This window comes from Passer domesticus, chromosome 15, assembly GCF_036417665.1.
Source record: "Passer domesticus isolate bPasDom1 chromosome 15, bPasDom1.hap1, whole genome shotgun sequence".
In the NCBI taxonomy this organism is placed as follows: domain Eukaryota; kingdom Metazoa; phylum Chordata; class Aves; order Passeriformes; family Passeridae; genus Passer; species Passer domesticus.
This window is the reverse complement of record NC_087488.1, coordinates 10,211,083-10,234,326: the sequence shown is the minus strand read 5'-3', so window position 1 is coordinate 10,234,326 and position 23,244 is coordinate 10,211,083. Positions and strand designations below refer to the sequence as shown.

General features: G+C 48.3%; 2 protein-coding genes across 2 annotated transcripts in view; one reads left to right on the top strand and one right to left on the bottom strand.

Annotated features, from left to right (window-relative positions):
* Window positions 1-1,145: 1,145 nt before the first annotated feature.
* Window positions 1,146-11,632, bottom strand: BRI3 (brain protein I3). Its single transcript, XM_064390933.1, has 3 exons — window positions 11,318-11,632; window positions 9,905-10,019; window positions 1,146-1,534 (listed from the first exon to the last, which is right to left on the bottom strand). Exons 1-3 carry the CDS (start codon window positions 11,484-11,486, stop codon window positions 1,402-1,404), a joined length of 417 nt encoding a protein of 138 aa, XP_064247003.1. The 5' UTR covers window positions 11,487-11,632; the 3' UTR covers window positions 1,146-1,401.
* A 3,803-nt stretch (window positions 11,633-15,435) lies between these two features.
* TECPR1 (tectonin beta-propeller repeat containing 1) overlaps window positions 15,436-23,244 on the top strand; it is a 25,143-nt gene continuing 17,334 nt past the window's right edge. The window contains exons 1-5 of the mRNA XM_064390918.1: window positions 15,436-15,590; window positions 19,224-19,456; window positions 21,164-21,346; window positions 21,844-21,966; window positions 22,619-22,744. Coding sequence (XP_064246988.1) covers window positions 15,467-15,590; window positions 19,224-19,456; window positions 21,164-21,346; window positions 21,844-21,966; window positions 22,619-22,744 — 789 coding nt within the window. The 5' untranslated portion in view covers window positions 15,436-15,466. The remainder of the gene's footprint in view (window positions 15,591-19,223; window positions 19,457-21,163; window positions 21,347-21,843; window positions 21,967-22,618; window positions 22,745-23,244) is intronic.

The window sequence follows — 23,244 nt, the reverse complement described above, 5'->3', positions numbered from 1 at the left end:
AAGATACCTTAGGTTATAAATAAATATTTATCCCCTTAAGAATAGACAACTTGAAATGCCTTGCTTAATGTTCACACACAAATTTCAAGTCAACAGAAACTCATTTGCAGTCTAATGTTACACTGTCAACACGTTCTTCAGTGATTATTTTGTCTTTAAAAACTGTTGTCAATCTTTAGTCTGATAAAAGGTCATAATAAAGCAGTGCCATGTTCTTCTCTCAAATGCCAATATAAAAAGCTGCCTTTGAAGTTCCTCCATTACTGTAGCCTACCCAAAAGAAAAACATCTTAAAGTTGAAAATTTTTGGTTAAGGAGCTGAGCAAAGGCCTGAGCCTGGCACAGTGCAGTGGCTGAATTAAGTGAAACTGAGCTTTTAACTTCAGCCAGAGCAGGGTAGTGCCTGGGATTAATCCTCACTCTAAATCATTCCATTTTACACATGCCCATGTTTCCTGCAGCATCCCCTGGCTCATTCGTTCAGTGGTGCCTACTTCTACAACTATAAAGAGTGAATTCAAGTCATGTGAAATGCCTTTCAGTTACTTAATATCAAAAAATAGTCTCTGAGCCTGTGCTGGCTGCTCTCCCCCTGCCTTTCAAGTTCAAGGCCAAGCTCAGTTTGCCAGAGTGCCCTGCACAAACACCCACCCTGCCCACCTGGAACACCAGCTTTTCAGAGGGGGAACTCACCTCAGCCCATCTTCTACAGCACAGCACAGGCAACTCAGCCTAGCCTGGCTGAGCTTTCAATAATTCAGTATGAGAATTCAACAGTCTAAGATGTAAAAGCCTTTGCTCGGGGCAGCTCACAGCTGGCAGTGCCCCAACCTCTTCCTGCTGTCTGTGAACCAACACCAGCCCCTGCATGAAGCAAAACCCTCACTAATTAAAACAGGGCTCTGATTGTGTGTTAATAGTTGTGCCTGCAGAGGGGGAGAGGAGCTGTTGCCATAGAGGTAGCACACACAGCACTTACAACTCTTCCCCCAAATACCTGATGCCCTAAACATGTACAGTCTTAAACATCATTTATCATCATCATAAGGATTCTGGCAAATACCCTTTGTTGTAGCCAGGATTACTACTCTGCTTTCAGACCACACCAGACACGCCAGAAACATATTTAATAATCCAGCCACAAGTTGAGGATTGCAAAAGGAAAAGCAGTTTTATTTAGTTTTCAACAGGTGCCACTAAACATGGAAAACAAGTCAGGTTTTCATGTTTTGCAATGCACATGCTCATAAAAGATTAAGTTTAAATTACATGCAAGAAACTAAATTCCTTCACACTTTACAAAACAGGTCTGAAGCAAATAAAATGATTGTACATGACATTTACATTAGAAAGAGTATGCTAACAGTTGTAGCTTCAGTAAGCACGTCCACGTTCAGCCCCTCAGCCAAAAGCTGCCCCACAGTTGGGGCATCTTCTCTGCCTCAGTGCAAGGCAGAACAGAATCCCAATTGGAAAGAATACAATGGCACACAAAACACCAAGACAGGTGAAGGTGTCCTCCAACACGCCAACCCTGCAAAAAGGGAAAAAGACTCAGTCAAAGGACACTCAAGTTTGCATCAACAAATCACCACTCAGTGCTTCAGCAGTCATGAGAAACCACACCATTTTATAAAGCAAGATAAAGGAGAAGGTTTGGGGTTTGTTCCTGGTTTTTACTTCTCAAAACTGATCTCTCTTTACAACTGCAGAGGAACTAATTATTGATGTCACATGGCTCCAGCTGACTCCCAACTCCATGACCACGCAGAAATTTTGTTTCAGCACAGTCCTATGACAGCAGAAATTTACCTCCATTTCAATCCCTGACTCCTTTCTGAAGTGCTGTATCTGAGCATCCCCCAAAATGAAGGCAGTAAACCAGAGAATTCAGACTTTAGGAATTTGTGCAGTTACATTAAACAGTCAAGATTTGGAGTTTAGCAAAACACTTGAACAAGATGTATCCTCCTGGTACAGTGGAAGTCAAGGCAAACAGAGCTGAGTGACCCTGAGGAGAGGCTGTGAGCAGGGTGCCAAGGCCAACAAGCTGCTGTTCCCCCGGGAGCAGTCAGGGACAAGCTCCTGATGTGTAAACAGAGCGAAGGAAGGAAGGCGCAGGCTCAAGAGACCATTTCCTTACAGCAACTGCCTGAAACACTGAAACTTGATTAGACCTGGGAACCATTCCCCTTCCCCTCAACCACCATCAGAAGCCAAAGGCTTCTCCAAGTGTTCTTATTCTGCTGCTTATGCAAGTTCATGTTCCCCTTAAGCTTTCCCTCACTTTAATGCACTTTATTTCTGTTTGCAGGGACAGAAGTTAATTCTGTATCTGGTATAAAATAAAGGAACTGTCAGGTTACCATTGATCCCAGCAGTACCTTTATCATTTCATGTCCTCACATTACATTCTTTTAAGGCAACTAAAAAATGTAGACAAAGTTCATATCACCACATAGATTTGAGTCTCAGCACACAGGTGTCCCACAGCTCAGAGCTGACATTGTGGCTATTCCCACAAACTCAGCACAACATGAGCCATGGGGAGAGAACAGGAGGCTCTTCCAAAGTGCTGTGGAGCTTGGGGAGAGAACAGCAGGACCTGCACTACTGAGACTCACTCTACAAACACAGTCCAGCTCTGGCAAAAAGGGTGGGATCTAAAGGTCCTGAGGAGTGTGCCTTGAAGCAGAACTTTTCAGAGCTCATCTCTCACTGTTCTAATCTCTCTGGCACACAGATATTCCATTCAATATTCAAGTAACCTTGCACTGTTGTGGCAAAACGAAGTGCCATCTCCTGGAACACTCTGCTACGAGAGCTGGAATGCCAGGAAGTTCAGGACTGCTGGGAACACACCAGTAACAGAGACAGGGGCAAAAAGGACTCTGCAGTGCTCAGCCAGAACCATCAGGTCTGGATGCAGCAGCTGAATTTGGCAATTTGCACTTGGGAGATGCCCGAAATGCTGACCACCCTCAGAGCAAACAGAAACCAGCAGCACAAGCTCAGGAGGTGAGGCCTCTCCTTCTCCCCAGGTTAACCCAGGAACACACTGGATGTTTGGAGAGGCTCAGACACACTCTCGAGGTTTCTGAGTGATTAAAGATTTGGTTTTCACACTGCAGATCCACCCAAGACAGGCAAAGCCCCTTTTCCAGGCAGGCATTTCAGTGACATCACAAACAATATTTGGCAAATGCACACAGCACATTACAGCTGTTGTATTTCCTGCCCTGCTCTGTGTTACACTGATGCCTTCTTTTCCTTCCACACACACTGAGCAGTTCCCTCCTGCAGGCACCCAACTTCATTACTCTTTTGAAATCCTCTCCTTGTCTCTCAATAATTCCATATTCAGCTCCTGCCCTGAAACCTACATTTTTGACAAGAAAGCCAGTGTGCTTAGTTAAGAGTATAAGCAGTCTATTGGTGTGACCTTAAAGAATAAACACACTGATCAAACCCAGAGGGATCAGTGGGGTACAGCTGCTCAGCCCCAGCAGCGATGAGCACAGCCCCACCCCTTCCAATCAGCCTGCAGGGCCCAAGTCCACTGGTCAGCACATGTCCTTGACACTTTAAACATCATTTTTCAACTCCCTTCCTCCTAAACAGAGTCACTGGAAGTGTTTTATGGTAGTGCAAAATGCCAAGTTAAACTAAAACTAAAAATTACAAAATTGCCATTCATATTCAACACCAGATCCAGGGAAAAGGCCCAGAGAGGGACAAAGCAAAGGGAGCACTGCTGGGGGAGCACTGCAGCACAGGGACAGCCAGGCCAGCAGCAGGGCCAGGGACACTCACCAGAGCTGTGCCTGCATGACCCCACACCACACCTGATGCTTCAGAGCTCCTGTCATGTCTAACAGTGTGATTACAGCATTAGCCACACAAACACTTTTTGGCTTCTGCTGATTTATGTCAGCACCTAATTTTAGATGAACACTTACCCAACCACTGCTTAGCCAGTTACTAAATTTAAAAAGGAAAAGAAATACTTTTTATAAGGGAGACTATGGATATTTTTGCTTGTATATCTTACCTGAGATTGGAGTAATTAGAGAGTCCATATTCAAACTGTGGATTCACTAACATAACCAAACATAAATTTTCTTCTACAGCATAAACCACATAAAAGCTGATTATAACTGCACCACTCCCACTCTAAAAATAAAGTGGAAAGGTTTATTTATACTGCAAGCAGCATCTTGCATTTAAGCTATAACTGCAGCTGCCAGCTCCATACAGTAAGGTCAATTATGCCCACTGACAAGTACTTGAAACCAAATTGTTTTTCAGATAACCCCCTTTTTCAAAGTAACTCTCACATTAAGATCTTAAGTCAAATGCTCAGGATGAGAGGCTGATAATGAGATCTGTGAACACAGCATTGGTCTGACTTAACACGTGCATTTTTAGACTTATCACTACATCACAGTATTTAAATGTGGGCTTATCAGCATTTTTTAGACCTTAGAAATACATTGAAAGGGTCACCCCAGGTAATCAGAGACAGGCTGATTGTACCACAAGCTCTGCAAGACATTAAAAGAAACTGCACTTGAGAAAACTGCTGTCCTCCACGAAGATCACTGACCAACCACCCCGAATCTTCCAATCATACCCCATCTTCTGCCACAGAGGTGGTTGAGTTTCAAAGTTTAGATTTGAATGGGAACATCAGACCAGGGACAAGCATGGACTATAGCAGCTGCATGCTAAATCTTTAATTTTGAACATACAAACAAAACCAGACAGAGATCCTTCATCATCTCCTGGCTAATGCAACAGCAGCAGCTATGTTCAGAATGTTTAAATCTCACCTGCAGCTGCAGAAGAAAAATAATTAACAATTACATATGGAACTACTGAGTAAGCACTGGATGTTTACAGTTTTGATGTCTGTGAAGAGGGTTATCAGCTCCTCCAGCCTCAGCCTGATGGCATCTTGAATGGTTGATCCACATTCACAAGCCCAAATCTCTGTAGCCACTGGCTTGCCGTCCTCAGCACAAGATACACATATATGTAAATGCAAATATATTTAAAAATCACTTCCAAGTGAGAGGCACAACAGTATTTACAGGTTTATCTGAATTTCCTTGTGCTTTAGGTCTCATTTCCTCTAGAGAGGCCTGGCTGCAGAAGCAGAGGAATGCTGGCAGTGGGAGCAGCCTGGATCTAGCTGTTTGTCTCTACTGAAATGCCTCCAAACCACCAGCCCTCCCTGCTGCAGGAGCAGCACTGCTTTCACTCCAGCTCCAATCAGGAGACAAGGCTCAAGGCTGCAAGAGCCCAGCCTGGCACAGGAGCTGAGCTCAGCAGCAGAGCTCTCTGGGGGTGCAGATGCAGCAGGGTGACCCCACTGAGCCCTGTGGGGCTCCTCCTCCCCTGTGTGCACACACAGCCCAGCAGCACTGCTGGGGTGAGCAACAAACCAGGGCAGCTCCCTCCTCTCCCAGGACAACCCATTGCTGCAATGAAATCCCAACTATCACACAAGCATTCCTCAAGGCAAATGGTGATTCTAAGAAAAAACACTGCTGTAATTTGGGGCCAGTGACAGGCCAGGCATTAGAAACCAGATTATTATTTTTACACAGTCCCATTAGGGAACACATTCCTGCTGTGCATTATTTTTCTAAGAAATGAGACTTCATGAGATTAATGTGTTTTGATTATTGTCTGCAAATCAGGTCAGACCAGGGAACAGAACCCCTCAGAAGCAGCCAGAGCTGTGCTGCTCTCATCTGGGACCCTGCCACAGCCCTATCCCCCCTCTCTGTGGGCTCAGTGAGCAGCTTCCTGCACTGAGCTGGGGAAGGTCCCAGCTCTGCCAGCCAGGATCCCAAACTGCCCTCGTGGCATCTGCCCCACTCTGCCCCATCGAGGCTTTCTCCTTCCCTGCCCTCTTCACAGCCCTCTCCAAAGGCATTGCAGAGTTTGCTTCACTCTCAAGGTTCAAAAGGATCTCCAGCTTGCTGCTGGAAACCAAAAATCCTCAGGGCTGCTGACACTGTCAGACATGCTCTCTAACAGGTGTTTTGCTGTTGCCTTTTTTTAAACTCCTTGCATATTTAGCCAGCAAATATAATTAAATTATACTAAGAATATTTACATGAAGTTTATTTCAAACTTGTGAATAACTACTGAAATCCTGTATTCTGAGCAGCCTTTTATCAAAGCCCACACAGCATTTGTGACTGAAATAATGGAACACTAGAAGGCTGAAATTTGGAAGGACTTGATCACCTAAGTGCAATTTTTCTAGTCTATTCCCTCAGGAGATGTAATTGATGAAAACAAAATTTCAACTGAAACCTCAGAAGTTACAACTTTATCAAGTCAAAAAAGCCCCATTAAAAAAAACCACCACAACAACAAACCAGAACCACACCTGTGGCAGAGAGAACACTGCAAGACATCTCAGAATAAATACAATTTTAATTAAACTTGTCTCATCTTCCAGTTCAGGAAGAAGCCTCAGTGTTGGCATAACCTGAGACCCACTACAATGCTGGTCCAGGAGATGCACTGCAGCTGTCAGAAGTGAAAGTGCAGCAGTGGGAGGTCCTTTCCCTTGCTCTTTCTCCCAGGAAACTGAACACAGTTAAACAAGAAAATAAAAACCCAACAGGCTCTCCCCCAGATTTTGAGGGAACTGGCTTTTGCAGTCATCAGATCAAGAGAATGTTTTTACAGTTTTTAAAAGGAACTTTCCTCTGTTAAATAACAGGAAAGCAAACATTCCTGAGCAGTTAGTTATCGCCAACAACAAAAGGCAGAGAAAAAGAAAATGAAAGTGACCACAAGTAAAGCAGCCAGGCTGCATTCTCCAAGCTAAAAAGATAATTCCACAGCAGGATATCTACAGTCAGGGCCTGTAATGACTCAACACGTACTCAGGAACATAAAACAGTTTAAAAGCAGGACTTGGCCAAACCTTAAATGTCAACTAGAAGCCATAAACCTGACAAGATTGTGCAACTCAGTTTAATTCTCTGTACATCAGGGCTGGGAGAACACACACTGAGAAAAGAGGACTGCAACCACCAAAGACATTCTGAGAGTGCAAGGAAGGATGGGACACATCAAAACTGAAGTCTGCTCAGAAAGCAGCACTGACCAGTGATGGATGAGCTTGATGTGAGGAACAGCTCTAAGCAAGAGACAGGAGAGTCATCCTCAGATGGAGCAGTGCTTCAGAGGGAGAAGGGCAGGAATGCAATTACCAGTCACCACGGGCACATCTCCAACTTCAGAGAGGCTGCTGCTGGAGAAACTTTGTACTTTTTATGACTAAATACCATAAAAAAAGACTGAAGATGGACTGTACCCGAGCCAGCTTATTAACTGCAGGATCACTCATGACTGCAGTAAAACAGACACCAATTCAAATAAGAAACCAATACTGCATATTTCTCCTCAAGACCACGTATTTTAAGTTGGAAATGGTTTTGATTTTAATCAGCAACATGAATACATGCTAGACTGCTTTGTACTCCTGATGGCAGAAATCCTCTTGATGGCCTTTAGGTTCCTCCATCAGTTACATCATCCCACAGCCACACACAGGCTCTTCCTGGTGATCTAAAGCAGATGGACTTCTCTAACAACCATGCACCATCAAATCAGGAAAGTAAAAAGACAACTGACCTGGTGTTTAATAACAAAATTTTTAATGCACCATTAATAACTTAATATTTTTCAATGCCCCTTCAACATCTTTTCTGTTCAGGGCAGTATTCAGAGTGTAGCTGCACATTGCATTTGTCATAAAATAGGTTTCCAGGACATGGAAGTAAACTAGAACTGTGTTTAAGGTCTTGAGAAGTCAAAGATGATTGAGTTTTTTCTCAACCAGGACAATTAGGAACTAACACTGTAACAGGACAAAGGAGACTGACACACCATTACTAGATACATTTATTCATCCTTGGGATTTCCTGATGCAGAATATTTCACAGTTCTCCTCACAATTTATTTTTTTCAAAGCCTAAAACAGAAACTGAGGATCCGAGAGTAAACTAGGATGTTGTGGAGAGTATTTTTCTTTAGGAAGGAGTCCACAATGGGTACTTCCAGCTGGGCATACCTGATGACTTAAGAAAGCTATTCAAGTGAGATCACTTAAAAACAACTAACAACAGACTGCTCATTTTCAAAAATTTGGCTAAAGTTATGTATTATAACATAACTTAATGCACAAATGATTGTTTCAAAAGTCTTTCCTAGACCATCCCAGAAGCCTCAAGCCTGAGTTCAGCAAGTGTTTGGACAATGCTCTCAGGCTCATAGTGGAATTCTTGGAGTGTCCTGTACAGGGCCAGGAGCTGGACTAGATGATCCTGATGGGTCTCTCCCAACTCAGCATATTCTATGAACTTCCAGAAAAAGAAAAAATAACAGCAAGAAGAGCCTACCCATTTTAAGCTATTTCCAAGAGCACTTCCCCAGTGAAATGCTTTGAGCTGTCCTGGGGTCAGGGCCAGAAAACCTGTGTGTATAAATACACTGCCTGCCTCCCTCCAAGCCATGCACAACATCTGCCCTGTCTTCTGGCTGAGATACAGCATCAGCATGTTGATGGAATCACTCAGGGGGCAGGATCTACCACATCCTCTGAACAGCTCAGTTTAAAACACACACCTTCCAGATCAATAGCTCCAGCTGGTACAGGTTTTTCAGCCTTAACTAGTGCCACTTCAACAGGCACCTGTTTTTACATAACACCACAGGAGACTTCTTATTTGAATCCACCTTTGAAGGCAGGTGTTGACTCTCAGACAAACACCAACTTTACCACGACAGCCTCAGCCATATGACACCCTGTGTCACATTCATCACACACCAAACTGGAATCCCTTCAGCTGCTCAGGCAGGTTTCCTACACCTTCTGAAAGGCAAGGAAGGGCTCAGACCTGCAGAGTACCAAGTGCCTCCTTGCAAGACAGCCCAAGGGTAACTCCTGCACACTTCAAGAGAGGGGAATGAGCCTGCATTGAGTCACAGCTGGCCAGGCAGAGCAGTGCCTGAACTGCAGCAGCAGCAGCAATCCCTCTGCCCTCAGCCACGGCCAATATCCCAGGAAGAGAAGAACTGAGAAGTGAAAGGGACTGCAGCTGACTTACAGCACTAGTGAGAAAACTGAGTGCCTCCTTCCTTTTTTATGGCTGTGATCTCCAAGGGGGAAGTTGTCCTCTTGCTGCAACTCCATGTAACAGCTGACCACTTTTTCTGGTTTTCACCACTGCAGCACACTGACATTTTTGGTCTGGTCTATCAATTTCTCTGTTCTTCTGCAGTTAAATGACTTTTAGAGATCTTTTAAAGCTTTAAGCCACCAGTGTTTTCAGCCAATACTGACAATCACCCTGCCTGGTTTTGCAGTTTGAACTGGGAATGGGAACACACACCACAACAGCAGAAGTTCTTCCACAGCACTGCCAGAAAACCAGAAGTGACTATGGTCAAAGATTACAGAGTTTCACAATAAAATCAAGCTACTCACCATCATCAAGCATAAACACATCAGAAAGGACTTCCTGTCATGCTCTCCCCCAAGAACTGACCTGTTACATCAGTTACTGAAGTGCCATTTCATTAAAAGTATCACTTACAGATCTTCCTCCATCTTAAAGAACAGATTCATGTTTGAAGTGTCTTGCATTATTTATAGCACATGTCACGAGCCCACCAGGACAAGCTCCCAACTCACAAACCACAGCATTCCACTCCTAGACCTTCCTGCCTTTCAGTTAATCGCAATACACGTACAAAGAAAAGCTACTGAAAACCGAGGAACCACGTGGATACCTCTATTTTAAATAACAGAACCCTCTATTTTAAATAACAGAACCCAAGACTGAGCTGAATTCCTCAAGAGCCGTTTTACCTGCAGGCAGGACAGCCACCAACTACTACTACAGAAGTGGTGGTGGCAGGCTGCTGAATGATGGTGTACGTGCTCGAATAGTTTGGCTGTGATGGCGGTGGAGGAACAGCATACCCTAAAACAAGGAAAAAACCTTCAATCACCACACAGAACAACGATAATTTACAAGTATGACAACAAAACATGGAAAATAATAAACAGGAATGTAGTCTTGATTAAGGACTATCAAAATCAGAACTGGAACACCTGGCACATCTAATAGCTAAGCCACTCCATAAACCCAAGTATCAATTTAACCATCCCAAAAGGACACTGAGCTAATAATTAACTTCAAGATTTTGTTTCAGTGCTGCTGAGCACCAGGGAAAAACTGTTTAAACAATGACCACAGCTTTCACTTCTAGATGTTATACATCAAGAATGTCCCACTCCAGCAGAGAAACTATTTGAAACAGAATAAATCTTCCTCTAGTTTCACGCTTTAATTGCATATACTAAGTTTCCAACTGGAAAGCAAGGTAGGAGTGATAGCATAGGAAAAAACCCCCAACTTTAAGAAAGTCCATGTTGTTAGCAAAAGAATGAGTAACTTTAATGGCTGTAGATAGAAGACAGGAGGCTTTAACTGCTTTATTAACATTAAAAACTTTATATTTAAGAAAAGCTTTTGAAACGGTAGGTGAGATGCACACAGTGTAATAAAGGCACAGTTTGCCCAGTTGTAATCCATTTTGAGCTTGTTTCCCAAGTTCTCAGACCTTCTTCAATCAAGTTAGTCATCTGTGAAGTCTGGCAACCTCACTATTCAAAGTGAAAATAACCACTAATACCTGCGTTGCAGGAAAACAAGTTATCAACAGGAAAATCAATCTATAGCCTCAGGGCTCGACTCAGAGACGGGGTCTGTGTCTGCTGTGCAACTTCTGTAACTTTCAAAGCATTCCTCTTTCCTGAGAGGCTACTTCGCTCTTCGGCAGAGGTATTAATTGCTAATGAAAGCATTGCCTCTACTCACCTGACTCAGTCCCTCCCAGACTACTGAAGTGTACCAGAAAAAACAAACATTAACCAGAGCGCAGCGGAGCGCAGGCGAGGAACAACTTTGGGCTCCGTTTCAGCTGTGGCTCTGCCACCCCTCCGAGGCAGGAACCCCGCGCGCGTGCGGGGCGCCCGCGATCCCCGCCGGGACTCCGGGGAGAGCGCACCGCCAGCCCGCGGGGCCCCGGGGGGGCGGGCGGAGGGAGATGGCGCCCGGCAGCACCCGGACCCCTCCTCCGCCGGGGGAGCCGCGACAGCCCCGGCGGCCCCGGGAGCCGCACCGGGAGCGCCCGGAGCTCCCGCTCCCGCACCGCCCGGCCCGGGAGCTCCCGCAGCGCGGCCACGGCACCCCCGCCCGCAGCCCCCGTCACCCACCTGGGGCGGCCGCGGCGCCCGGGTACGAGTACGGCGGGGGCGGCTGGAAGCCGGGCTGCGGGGCGGGGATGGCGCCGTAGTTGCCGTGCCCGTAGTCGTAGCCCGGCGCGCCCGGCGCGGCGGGGCTGTAGGCGGGGGGCCGCTCCTGCAGCAGCGGCTTGCTGTCCATGCTGGGCCGGCGCTGCCTCGTCCCGCGGGGCCGACCAGGAAGCGGCGGCGGGCCCGGCGCGCGCCGGCCGCCCCGCCCCGCCCGGGGGCGCCGGAGCTCGGGGGCGGCGGCGGCGCGAGCGGCCCGCGGCGGGGGGAGGGCGCGGCGGCGGCCCCGGTGCTGCGCGAGCGGCCGGTCACGAGGCCGCCGCGCCCCACGTGACGCCGCTCCCCGAGCGGCGCGCGGCGGCTCCGCGGGGCGGCGCAGGGGAACCCGCGGCCTTAAAGGGGCCGCGCCCCGCCGGGACCGGCACCGGCACCCACAGCCCCGCACCGGCACCGGCTGCCCTGCACAGACACCCACAGCCCCGCACCGACACCCGGCACAGACACCCACAGCCCCGCACCGGCACCGGCTGTCCCGCACGGACACCCACAGCCCGGCACCGGCACCGGCTGCCCCGCACAGACACCCACAGCCCCGCACCGGCACCGGCACCCACAGCCCGGCACCGGCACCGGCTGCCCTGCACGGACACCCACAGCCCCGCACCGACACCGACTGCCCTGCACAGACACCCACAGCCCCGCACCGGCACCGACTGCCCTGCACAGACACCCACAGCCCCGCACCGGCTGCCCCGCACGGACACCCACAGCCCGGCACCGGCACCGGCTGCCCTGCACAGACACCCACAGCCCCGCACCGGCTGCCCCGCACGGACACCCACAGCCCCGCACCGGCACCGGCTGCCCCGCACAGACACCCACAGCCCCGCACCGGCACCCCGCGGCCCTGTGCTCACGCTGCCCCAGCTGAGGGTACCGGGTGCCCCTCTCGGGCACCGAGGGCAGCCGCAGGGCGAGCGGCGGCGCTGGGCAGTGCCCGGGCCCCTCCGTGCGCCCCCTCAGCCCGTGGCGCTCGGGACGCGCCCGGCCCTGCTGCGCTCGGGGTGACCCTGCTCCCGCACGGGGCTCGGCCCCTCAGCTCAGCTCCCTTCCAACCGAGCCGCTCTGTGACAGGCAGTCCCTGCCGGGCGGGCTGTGCAGCGTGAGGATGAGGATGGTTATTCTGCAAACTATTACATCCCCTTCTCTCCGCACGTCACCGTTAAAGGGAAAAGAGCTCTGGGATGGTGGCACAGGGTAGGAATGCTCTAAAGAGATGGAACGTTTCTGAAAAGAAACCGAGAGGAGGAGAAAACTCTCATGGTTCAAAGAAACACTAAAGTTAAGAGACAAACACTACAGGAAGGAAGGGGAAAGCAAAGGGATGCTGCTGCCTCCCGTACTGCAAACTGCAGGAATGAGTTCAACAAGACTTTCACAGATTCAGCTGCTCCTGAAACCCACGCTCCCAATGACTGCCCAGGCCAGATGCTGTAAAGATCTTAAATGTCTTTTAGTCCAGCTAAAACTCTTGCCTCTTCCCTCCATACCTTTATCCCTTGAGCTGTGTGTCCCACCAAATCTGCTGGTTTGGAAATCCCTGGTTTGTCCTTCCCTGCAGGCCCCAGCACAGCCTCATCACTGTGGCAGACGCTGTGACTCCGTCCCATGACAGGTCCTGTGCAGCATTGCATAGGAAAGGGGGGGGGGAACATAAAAATCAGAAGTCATTAAACAATTTGTCTCAAAAGGAAACAAATTTGTGAAACAGACGGGGACACAGATCACAGCACCCCAAAGGCAAACAGTGCCAGCATCAGTGGCACATGACCTCGGGATGGTGAGGGGATCCCTGCCCTCCTGCCCTCTGTCCCCTTCCTCTGTTGGCAGGTGACCCAGCTGGAAGGGGCCCCTCTTCTGAGGGCTCTCTTGCTCACTTTAACTGTAGCAGTATAAGTGTTGCATGAGGATTTTGAATAAAAAATCTTAAGACACAAATGCAATGCAGCACTTCCTCATTAGGGGAAAGATACTTCCTTAAAATGAATGTTACCTAAGAAGGAAAAATCCCTCTTTTAAAGAAGAGAGGTTTGGGAAAGCATGGAAGAGCCAAGAGCAGGACACAAACCCCCTCTGACTGCAAAGCAGTGAAATAGGATTGAAGATATCTTGACCAGGCTTTGGTTCACTGGAGAAAATTCCTTCTTCCTGAGTCATGCAGTAACCACGGGACTGAAGGACAGAAGTGAGGACGGATATCTGTGTGTTTTCTTTCTCTTTCTCTCAGCCATTTAGAGAAGACCCAGTGTGCACCTTTCACAGACTGGAAGGGACGTTCCCATTAACCCAGTGCTAATTCGTTTATATTCATCTGTCTTTGCACAAGCTTCCTCATCAGCTCTTTACAGAATGGGAGCTCTACTGCAACACCAGCAATTGAACAAAGCAGAGCTCAGCAGTGAAGAGAGCAGAGAGAGTTCTTGTAAGGCATCAATTCAATCCTAACTTCTACATCAAAGTACAGGTGTGGCAGAGCCCTGGCCACACAGAAGGCACGTGCTGCCAGTGGTAGGGAGAGCACTGGTTTGGTTTCACATGTAATGTCCTCCTTAAAATAACCAGGGGAAAACTGAACTCGTAAATGACTTATTGTCCAAACCCCTTGCATATCCAGTCATTTTTGCTGCCATTCTGTGAGATTATAGACTGCAGTTCAAAATCCAAACTGTGAAAAAACACAGGAAATGCTCCATAAATTCTTCTGCAATCTAGTTCCCATGGAAAACAACTAAAAATCTTGTTTTCTACCTGCTAATAGTGGCCACGGGATTGAGTACACATCAAGTGTATCAGAGTCACAGCCACTGAAAATCTTGCAAAGCGAATTTTCTAAGATCTAAACTGTACTAAGTCTGATAAATATGTTTTGCTACAATGACTAAATAATCAAAACACTAATAGAGAGCAAAAATTCTGCGTTGAGGTAGGCCCCAGTCTGTGCAAGGGACCAAAACCACTGCAGTGAGTCAAGTGTCCTGGGGGCTCAGCAGGAAACAAGCCAGACTGGACGGCTTTGCCTCACACAGGAACCATTCTAGAGATTTCATGTGTGCATCAGCCCTCCAAACCACAACCCTCTGCACACCAAAACCATCAGAACCCGCAGCCCACAGGGCTAGAGCAAGGCAGACGCATTCTCCTTAAGCAGCAACTAGAAACTCCTCAGGCAAGACTCACAGCAGATCAGCAGTTCCCTTTGAAAGAGGTCAGCAATGCTTTTTCAGCTCCTGTACTGGCCTGTGAGACATATGAAGGCCTGGGATACTTTTGGTTCAGATATTTGAATGGACAGGCATGGGAGTCCTTGCCTGTCTTGTCAGATTTTCTGTCTCACTTCAAAATGAACTGGCATGTGATGGCAAAGGCTGAGATGTACCAGCAAGCAATTTGAAAGGGAGGTTATCATTTGTAGCAGGACAAGTGTGTGATATCCTGTGATAACTGTTAAGCAGCACCTTTGGTGACACCCAGAGAAGGAGGATTGTTACTGTGCTCCTACTGCACTGCCATGGATTGTGACAGGAAAGGCCACCTCCTTCCTCACACCTCAGGCACAGCATTCCCTGGTGCCAAAGGGCACCTTCAGGCCCAGGCTGGTTTCCCTCACTCCGGCTGCAGCCCCTGCTCGCTCGGAGCGGCCGGACAGACGGACGGGCTCTGCCCGCAGAGCCCCTTCCACAGTCACAGCATCACAGACCGGGTCAGGCTGGAAGGCACCACAGTGCTCATCTGCCCAACCTTCTTGCTGAAGCAGGGTCGTTCTAGAGCGCATGGCACAGGATGGCATCCAGACAGTCCCTGAGCATCTTCAGTGCACGAAACTCCACAGCTCTCCGGGCGATCTGTTCCAGTGCCCGGCACCACCAAGCAGGGTCTCCCCTTGACACCTCTTTCGGTATTTCTACACATGGATGAGGTCCCCTCTCAGACATCTCTTCTCGAGGCCGAACAGGCCCAGCTCCCTCAGCCTTCCCTCAAAGATCCGCTCCAGTCCCTTGCTCAGCTCTGTCGCCGTCCCCGCCGCCCCGGCCGTGACGCGCGCGGCCCGCGCCAATGGCGGCGGCGCTCGGAGCCGGTGTGGGCGCGGCGCTCCCCGCCGGCCGCGGCTCCGCGGGGCCGCCCTGCCGGGGCGCGGCGGCTCCTTCCGCCGGGAGCGGCGCCGGGCGGCGGGAGGCAGGTAAGGGGCGAGCCCGGGGCCGGGCCGGGGCAGCGCCGCTCGCTCCCCGGGGGCCGGGCCGGGCAGGGAAGGGTGGGTGGAGGTCGGGCCCCCGCCGCCCTTCCCGGCGGCTCCAGCGCTGTCGGGAGCAGTGGCGGAGCCTGGGGAGGTGCCGGCACCTCCGCGCAGCCCCCGCGGGGAGGGCGCCCGGGGGAGCCCCGCGCCCGCCTCCTGCCGCAGCCCGCGGGGAGCGGGGCTGTGCCCGGTCTGGGGGCAGCGGGGCTGTGCCGGGCCCGGGGCAGCGGGGCTGTGCCGGGCCCGGGGCAGAGGGGCTGTGCCGGGCCCGGGGCAGAGGGGCTGTGCCCGGCCCGGGGGCAGAGGGGCTGTGCCGGGCCCGGAGGAGCGGGGCTGTGCCGGGCCCGGAGGAGCGGGGCTGTGCCGGGCCCGGGGCAGAGGGGCTGTGCGGGGCTCGGGGGGAGCGGGGCTGTGCCCGGTCTGGGGGCAGCGGGGCTGTGCGGGGCCCGGGGCAGAGGGGCTGTGCCCGGTCTGGGGGCAGCGGGGCTGTGCCGGGCCCGGGGCAGAGGGGCTGTGCCTGGTCTGGGGGCAGCGGGGCTGTGCCGGGCCCGGAGGAGCGGGGCTGTGCCGAGCCGGGGGCAGCGGGGCTGTGCCGGGCCCGGGGCAGAGGGGCTGTGCCCGGCCCGGGGCAGAGGGGCTGTGCCGGGCCCGGAGGAGCGGGGCTGTGCCGGGCCCGGGGCAGAGGGGCTGTGCGGGGCTCGGGGGGAGCGGGGCTGTGCCCGGTCTGGGGGCAGCGGGGCTGTGCGGGGCCCGGGGCAGAGGGGCTGTGCCCGGTCTGGGGGCAGCGGGGCTGTGCCGGGCCCGGGGGCAGAGGGGCTGTGCCCGGTCTGGGGGCAGCGGGGCTGTGCCCGGTCTGGGGGCAGCGGGGCTGTGCGGGGCCCGGGGCAGAGGGGCTGTGCCGGGCCCGGTGCCGCCCAAGGCCGGTGGCGCACGGCTGCTAAGCCGATCCGGCGTTAATGCCCGTGCGGGGCTGCCGGGCGCGGTGTGCGCCTTGCCGCGCCCCTGGAGCGCTCTGGGATCCCCGCGGGCTGCACGGGGGTGCCGGAGGAGTCCCCGCTCGGTTCGTGTGACACCGAGGAGAAAAGCGTGCGCGGTGTGCCTTGGAACACGTCCATTCTTGGCGTGGTTCACATCCTGCCACGGCCTGCACTCGGGGACAGGGCCCTGCTCTCCCGAGGAGCATCACTGCTTTTATTATGTGCAAGGAGTTGGGATATTTTTTCTTGAATTCTGTAGCAATTAGTGATATGCCAGGCCACTGGAAATTTTAATTACCAATATGTTTTCTTCATTTAAGCGTTTTAGTTCTATCCAAAATTACTGGCTGAGCTGCGGGATGAGGAATAATTCAGCAGATCAGATTTTTTCCACACCCCTGAGGATACTTGACAACTTCTGCCTTCACTGCAAAGCACATAAGCCAGCAGCACTGAGCATCTTTCAAAACTGGGCAGTATCTGTCTTCATCTTGTGCAGCACAGCCAGTGCAAAGGGACCTAAAGTGAAGTCTTTAAAGTTTATAATCCCAAATGCATTTGGGATTTTCCCATGATGCCCCAAGCACTGTCTCAAAAGTTCAGATGGAAGAATAGATGGTAGAAACTCTCACTTGTCTTGGCTGCCTTGAGTATTTTAAACCAGTTGCATTAGCCTGCATTATTTTAATTGTCCCATCTATGTTTTTCTTAACGTCATAATCTTTGGAATTTTCATCACCTTTTCCCGAACTGTTCCAGGTACTTTTCTGCCTGCCTGGACTGTCATTCCAGGTACAGGCCTTCATTTGTACCTTTGTCCATCTTTAAGAGGCCCAAGCATCACTTTTCTTTGTTACCTGGCTAGGTAGCTGCTGTTGTTTCATTATCTATAATGCTTCCTTCACTCCAGACTCTCTGGTATTCTGGTTACTTAAGATGAAGTGTATAATATTTTCTTTTGTTACAGACACTGTTTTGCAGAATTTTAAGTGCTAATACTGGAAGGTTATTTTCACAGCCTTTATTTTCCCAGTGATACACACACTAACTTTCACCTCCTCTTCACTTTGTTCCATTATCCATGTTATATCTTTCTGTACTCCATTTATATCCTCCGTTATAAGAGGATATAAATAAGGTAAATGGCTGATCCAAGAGCAGACAAAGGTTCATGCCTTCAAAGTCCCAGCATCAAAGAGGGGAAAGGGTGAAAACCAGAGGATTCATCTTAGTTATGCTACAACTAATAGGAGAATTTTGCTCATGACCTTCCCCTGGTATCGCTCATTCTCTGCTGCTGTTTTCTTATCACTGTTACCTGTTCTTCACTTGTTGGATCCAGGTTTTTAGGTACTTAGCAGCAGCAATTCTATGAAGCAAAGACTCCTGATATATTCTCCCTGGGATCCCAGGGGAATTTCCTGTGCTCTTCTTTGACACTGACCCAGCTGTGTGAGGTTCTCCCCAGCTTCACCAGTGCCATGCACATACAGAGTGCAAGTCAGTCCCTGTGTGCCACCTCTTTTATCAGAAAGCAGGCAGGCAGCTCTTCTTAGGCTCTTGTCTTAAAAGCAGAGTTGCCATTTGACAGCAAAGAAGCAGTGTTCCACACTGACTCCCAGCAAGAATTCCTCTTTCATTGTGTGGGATCTGAGTCCACTTTTCCCCCTTCCCTCTCGCAGTTCCCTACTGCATAGTTAAAGGAGCTGAATGCAAAATTCATAACATTCATTAGCAATTCTGACTGTCAAACATACAGAGCTACCAAAATTTGTCTGTTTTGATGGCACCCAGAAGGTCAAGTGACAGAAATACCCTGGCCTTTCTTGACTTCTGAAAGGGCTGGTGTGCACCTGCCTCACCCCTCGAGGAGGGCAGGGCTGCAGCGCCCAGAAAATGACAGGTTATTATGTGGTGGAACCAGAAAGGAACTCAACCAGGTCTCTGCTGCCAAACCATGCTCTGTGTGTACTTAAATTCATCACACCTACTTATAAAGATCCTAAAGCTGGATCTGGTCCAGAATGCTTTGAAAGAGGTTTCCTGGCAGAAGCAGGCAGTATGTCCATGGTTTAAAACCAGATGTGTGCTTTTGGAGAAGCTCCTTTCACATCCTTGCCTTTGTGCCAGTGTAGGTGTGTTGTTACACAGAGAGGAGGCTGAGAAGGAGGGATCAGGGGACAGCAGGGCTTTGTGGAGCTGAGATGAGCAGGGTGTGTAGCACCACCAGCATTCCCAGATCCTGAGAGTGGAGCTGCCTGCTGTGGTCTGTGCTGCTTCACCCCAGCTCAGAACTGATGTCTGTCCCCAGCCTGCCAGAGCTGTCCTGTTTATTTCTGAGCTCTTGTAGCATGCACAGTAGAAAGGTCTGGTAGAAAGATCTTTCTTACGACTTTTCAGGGACATCTGAGAGGTGTTGGCTGCACAGCTCTGACAAAGAGGTCTGGCTGCCAGCTTTGCACAGGCTCTTTTTAAAAAATCATCCCTTACATCTTTATTTAATTTGACTGATGATGGCTCAGAGCATGACTGATCTGCAGTAGATTCAAGATCCATTTTTGTACCCATCATTTCCAGCAATAACCTTGTTTTTGCCTTTCAGATATGGCCATGCCCAGTTCCCTGTTGTGGGCTGTTGACATTTTTGGGAGGGTTTACACTCTCTCTACTGTTGGCCAGTACTGGGAGCTCTGTAAGGACACACAGCTGGAATTCAAGCGTGTCTCTGCTGTCAAACAGTGCTGCTGGGGAATAGCCTGTGACCATCAGGTGTACACCTACGTGTTCTCAGGAGATGTTCCCATCAGATACCAGGAGGAAACCTATGAGAACCAGGTATGACAGGTACAGTACCTCTCACACAGCCACTGCTTGGACTGACAGCACAGCCTGCATCAGCTGTCTCCGTGTGTTTTTCTCACAGGAGGATTGATCAGTTTTATTTGTTTTCATTTTTTTATCAGAAGTTTCTGAAGAGTACATATATGTGCCAAATACCAGGTTATTCCTGCAATATTTAAATTCCCAAAGGAGTTACACTTCCCTGCTCCTAGAAAAGCAATGCCAGTGTGAACTCCAGCCTGTTCTGTGTGAGCCATTTCAGACTGGAGCATTCACCCTTTTCACTGAGTGGTTTCCATTTCTCCTTTCCTTAGTGACAAATGCACAATCCCCTTAAGAAAATGTCCCACGTAACTTCCAGGCAACCAAGATCAGAAATATATTATACATGATAAAACATTCTGAGAAATATATTATTTTTTAAACAATGCTACTTCTTAGTGTTCCAAAGACTTCTCTAATAAAGGCATAACTTTCCATTAAAGTACAATGTTTCCAACTTTTTTCATAGAAGTGTAAAGATGATCCTTTCTATCTGATGCACTTCAAAATAATGTCTTTAAAATAGTATTTTAAAGGAAATTTATCAAATTTGGTCATAAGTTAACCAAAAGTTAATTGGGAGAGGAAAATGTTGGATTTTCTTTTGAAAAAGATGAGCACATTTCTCTGATTTCTAATGGGCAATGGAATGACTATAAATTGGGAAGAGACATTAACTTACCTGCATGGACAAAAGTACAACAAATTAATTTTATACATTATTTGATATTGATGCAGCTTTTCAGCCATTTAAGAATGTTCCTTTTATTGTGTAAACACGTTCTTTAAAAATGCAAAATTTAAAATTTTATTTGTTACTTTAAAACTTTCATTTTGTCTGTTCCAGGTAATGAAAAATGGAAAACAAAATACTAGAAAGCACAAAAAGAAATACTCTACAAGAGCTAGCAATGAAGAAATTAAACTGAAGTAGTTTGCAGATAATGTACAAGACAATTTAGCCTTTCTAAATAAAAGGCTAAATTTCTAGTAACAGCAAATAATATTTTTGTGTAAAAATTATAAATGGATTTTGCACCACTCATTTTCCACAAGCCCTAAAATGTAAGACTATTACAGGACAGATTTTGACAGTATTTCTATAGTATGTAGGAGTGTGGGGGAAAAAATGACAGTATTGGTGAAAATCCTTGTGTTATCAGTTCTGTAATTGATTCAAGGCAGATTAGGGGAAATATTGTAAGATCCAGGGGAGATTTGCTGATACAGTTCTCTCAACACTGTTCCTGGCAGAGGCAATGCTGTTTTTCTGAGCAGACAAGATATGAATCATCTTTCTCTGGGAGCAGATTAGAGATACCAAGGCCATCCATTACTCTAATGCTGCAGTGTCATGGTGCCATACATCACCAAAGGAAAAAACCCAGTGCCTGGTAAAATATAGCATCAGATGGTCCTATTTATGTAGCTGAAAATGACTTGGTTGGGACAAGCTCTGCAGTCAGCCCTTCTTTGATATTTAAAAAAGCTTCCCCCAAAGGCTGTGTCAGGGAGCAGCTCATGGAGTGAGCACTTTTCATTCACCCCAAGAATTTATTCCTCTTCTACTTCAGCAAATAAACGTGTCATGACTCCCTGTAGGTGTGCAATGAGATAATGTGATCTCAAACAAAATACTTTATTTATTATTTCTGGCAGCGCTGGAATCCAGTTGGTGGCTTTTGTGAGAAATTACTGCCCAGTGACCGCTGGCAGTGGAGTGATGTGAGCGGGCTAAAACACCAGCAGCTTGATAGTTTCACACTGCCTTCACCACACTGGGAGTGGGAGTCTGACTGGTATGTGGATGAAAATATTGGAGGGGAACCAACAGAGAAAGGGGTAGGTGAACAATACCAAAAAGAGATCTATTCTGGGAATCCTTACTCTGTACAATGGAAGAAACTTTTATAGAAGTGTAAAAAAGTCTGTAAAAATAAAACTTGCTATAGATCCTTCTTTCTGGGAAATAGCTCAACTCCAATACAACAGAAAGAAGGATCTTGTTTGAAGGCTTTTGAAGTCTATAGGAGGTTCTACAGAAGCTTTTTTCTTTTGATCAGGCCACGAAATCCTGGCAACTGAATGCTATTGTTATTTAAGGTCTTTACTATGAAGAAAGTAAAATGTTTTACTGTGTCTTGTTTGTTCTGTGTATATCACCCAGAGTAATTTGGGCATGATTCATAAATCATTCATGGAATTAGCTGATCTGTTAATCAGGGCTCTAGAGACACACAGAGTGACTTGTGCTGTGACTCTTGTGCAGAACTGCTCTGAGTTATGACTTCAAGCTTCCCTTGATCCTCTTTTTCTTACAAGAAAACCTCTGTTTGCAGGGCTGGACCTACGCCATAGACTTCCCCAGCACCTACACAAAGGATAAGAGATGGAATTCTTGTGTCAGACGCAGGAGATGGATCAGATACAGGAGATACAAATCACGGGACGTTTGGGCAAAGGTTCTGGATCTCTTTTACATACTAAATACTGATTGTCTGAAATTATCAATTAGAAGTGCAGGGAAGTTATTTTTGTATGACTTTTCTGTTAGCTGAACTTGGATTCCTTCACTTCCAACTTGCTATTCCTGCAAGCATAAATGGAAGGCTGGGATTTTTCATGGAAACCTGTGGTAATAAGGTACCAGATCATATGGTGATGCACTTAGAGATGGATGCTCAGATCCTTTGCAAATTTCAGATCAACTTTTTAAGTTCCTTTGGTTGTGTGACAAAGCACTTTCATTCAAGGTGGTACCTTGAATCATTCAAAATCTATGTCATTTATCTGTGTGAATAACTGTTCTTTAATAATTGTTGTTCCATTCTAAGAATATTCAAAATTTGTAATTTATGATCTTTCAGCTTTCCATTTCTGTATGCACTGTTCTGTGAGTAAAAACTCCTTAAGGTGCAAAACACAGACTTCTTCACACTACCTTGGCAGCATTTCCCCTCTCTGCACATGGAGGCCTTGAATGAGAGGGAGAATCTCCCTGCTCAGCCACTCTAGGAAGTGATACATAACCAATCTGCAGGACACAAGTTATGCCACCAGCCAAGTCACCTGTTTGCAGTGTCCTCTCATCAACCTTCCTTCCCTTTGCTCCAGATTGTGTCCCATGATGAGCCAGAGCAGCTGCCAGACCCTTTCAATGACATCTCCGTCGGAGGATGGGAGATCACGGACGAGCCCCTCGGCCGCCTGTCAGTGTGGGCAGTTTCTCTGCAAGGAAGGGTATGTGTGTGTTCCCTGAGTTCTTTAATAACAATTACTAGTTAAAAGGAGTTAAATACTTGTATAGCAAGGCAGGATTGTTATTGTCTTATACTGGTAAGGAAATGCACTGCTTGTGCATCTGGCAGAGGATGAAAAGCTGCTTTGGGACTACATTATGTAACAATTTGTGTTCTAAATGGAAAGGCTTAGTGCTTCTAGGGTTGTTGTTTTATGGAAGCCTTTAACCTCTATGAACAGGTGAATCTTAAAACCTGGGGCTGAGTAGTAGTATATTATGTCTTGAAAAATGCCCAGAATGCTGACTGTGGTGCTGGGAACCAGGAGAAGGAGCCTTAAAACCTGAGAGAGGTTCTGGTGAAGCATTGTGCTGTGCCTTTGGACTGGAGAGACAGGGATAATTCAAGAGTTTACAAAATGGTTTTGAAAGACTTACTGATTGGAAAGTGATCACCTCCTGACCTGGCAATATGGCATCCAGCTCTGAAATGTTTTCTTTT

Bases quoted from the DNA above. Each gene is read 5' to 3' on its own strand.
- BRI3 (XM_064390933.1), bottom strand. From the start codon at position 11,486: ATGGACAGCAAGCCGCTGCTGCAGGAGCGGCCCCCCGCCTACAGCCCC. The intron at 10,020-11,317 runs GTGGGTGACGGG...TCCTTGTTTTAG, and splicing joins GGGCGCCGCGGCCGCCCCAG to GGTATGCTGTTCCTCCACCG. The intron at 1,535-9,904 runs GTAAAACGGCTC...CCCTTTTTGCAG, and splicing joins GGTGGCTGTCCTGCCTGCAG to GGTTGGCGTGTTGGAGGACA.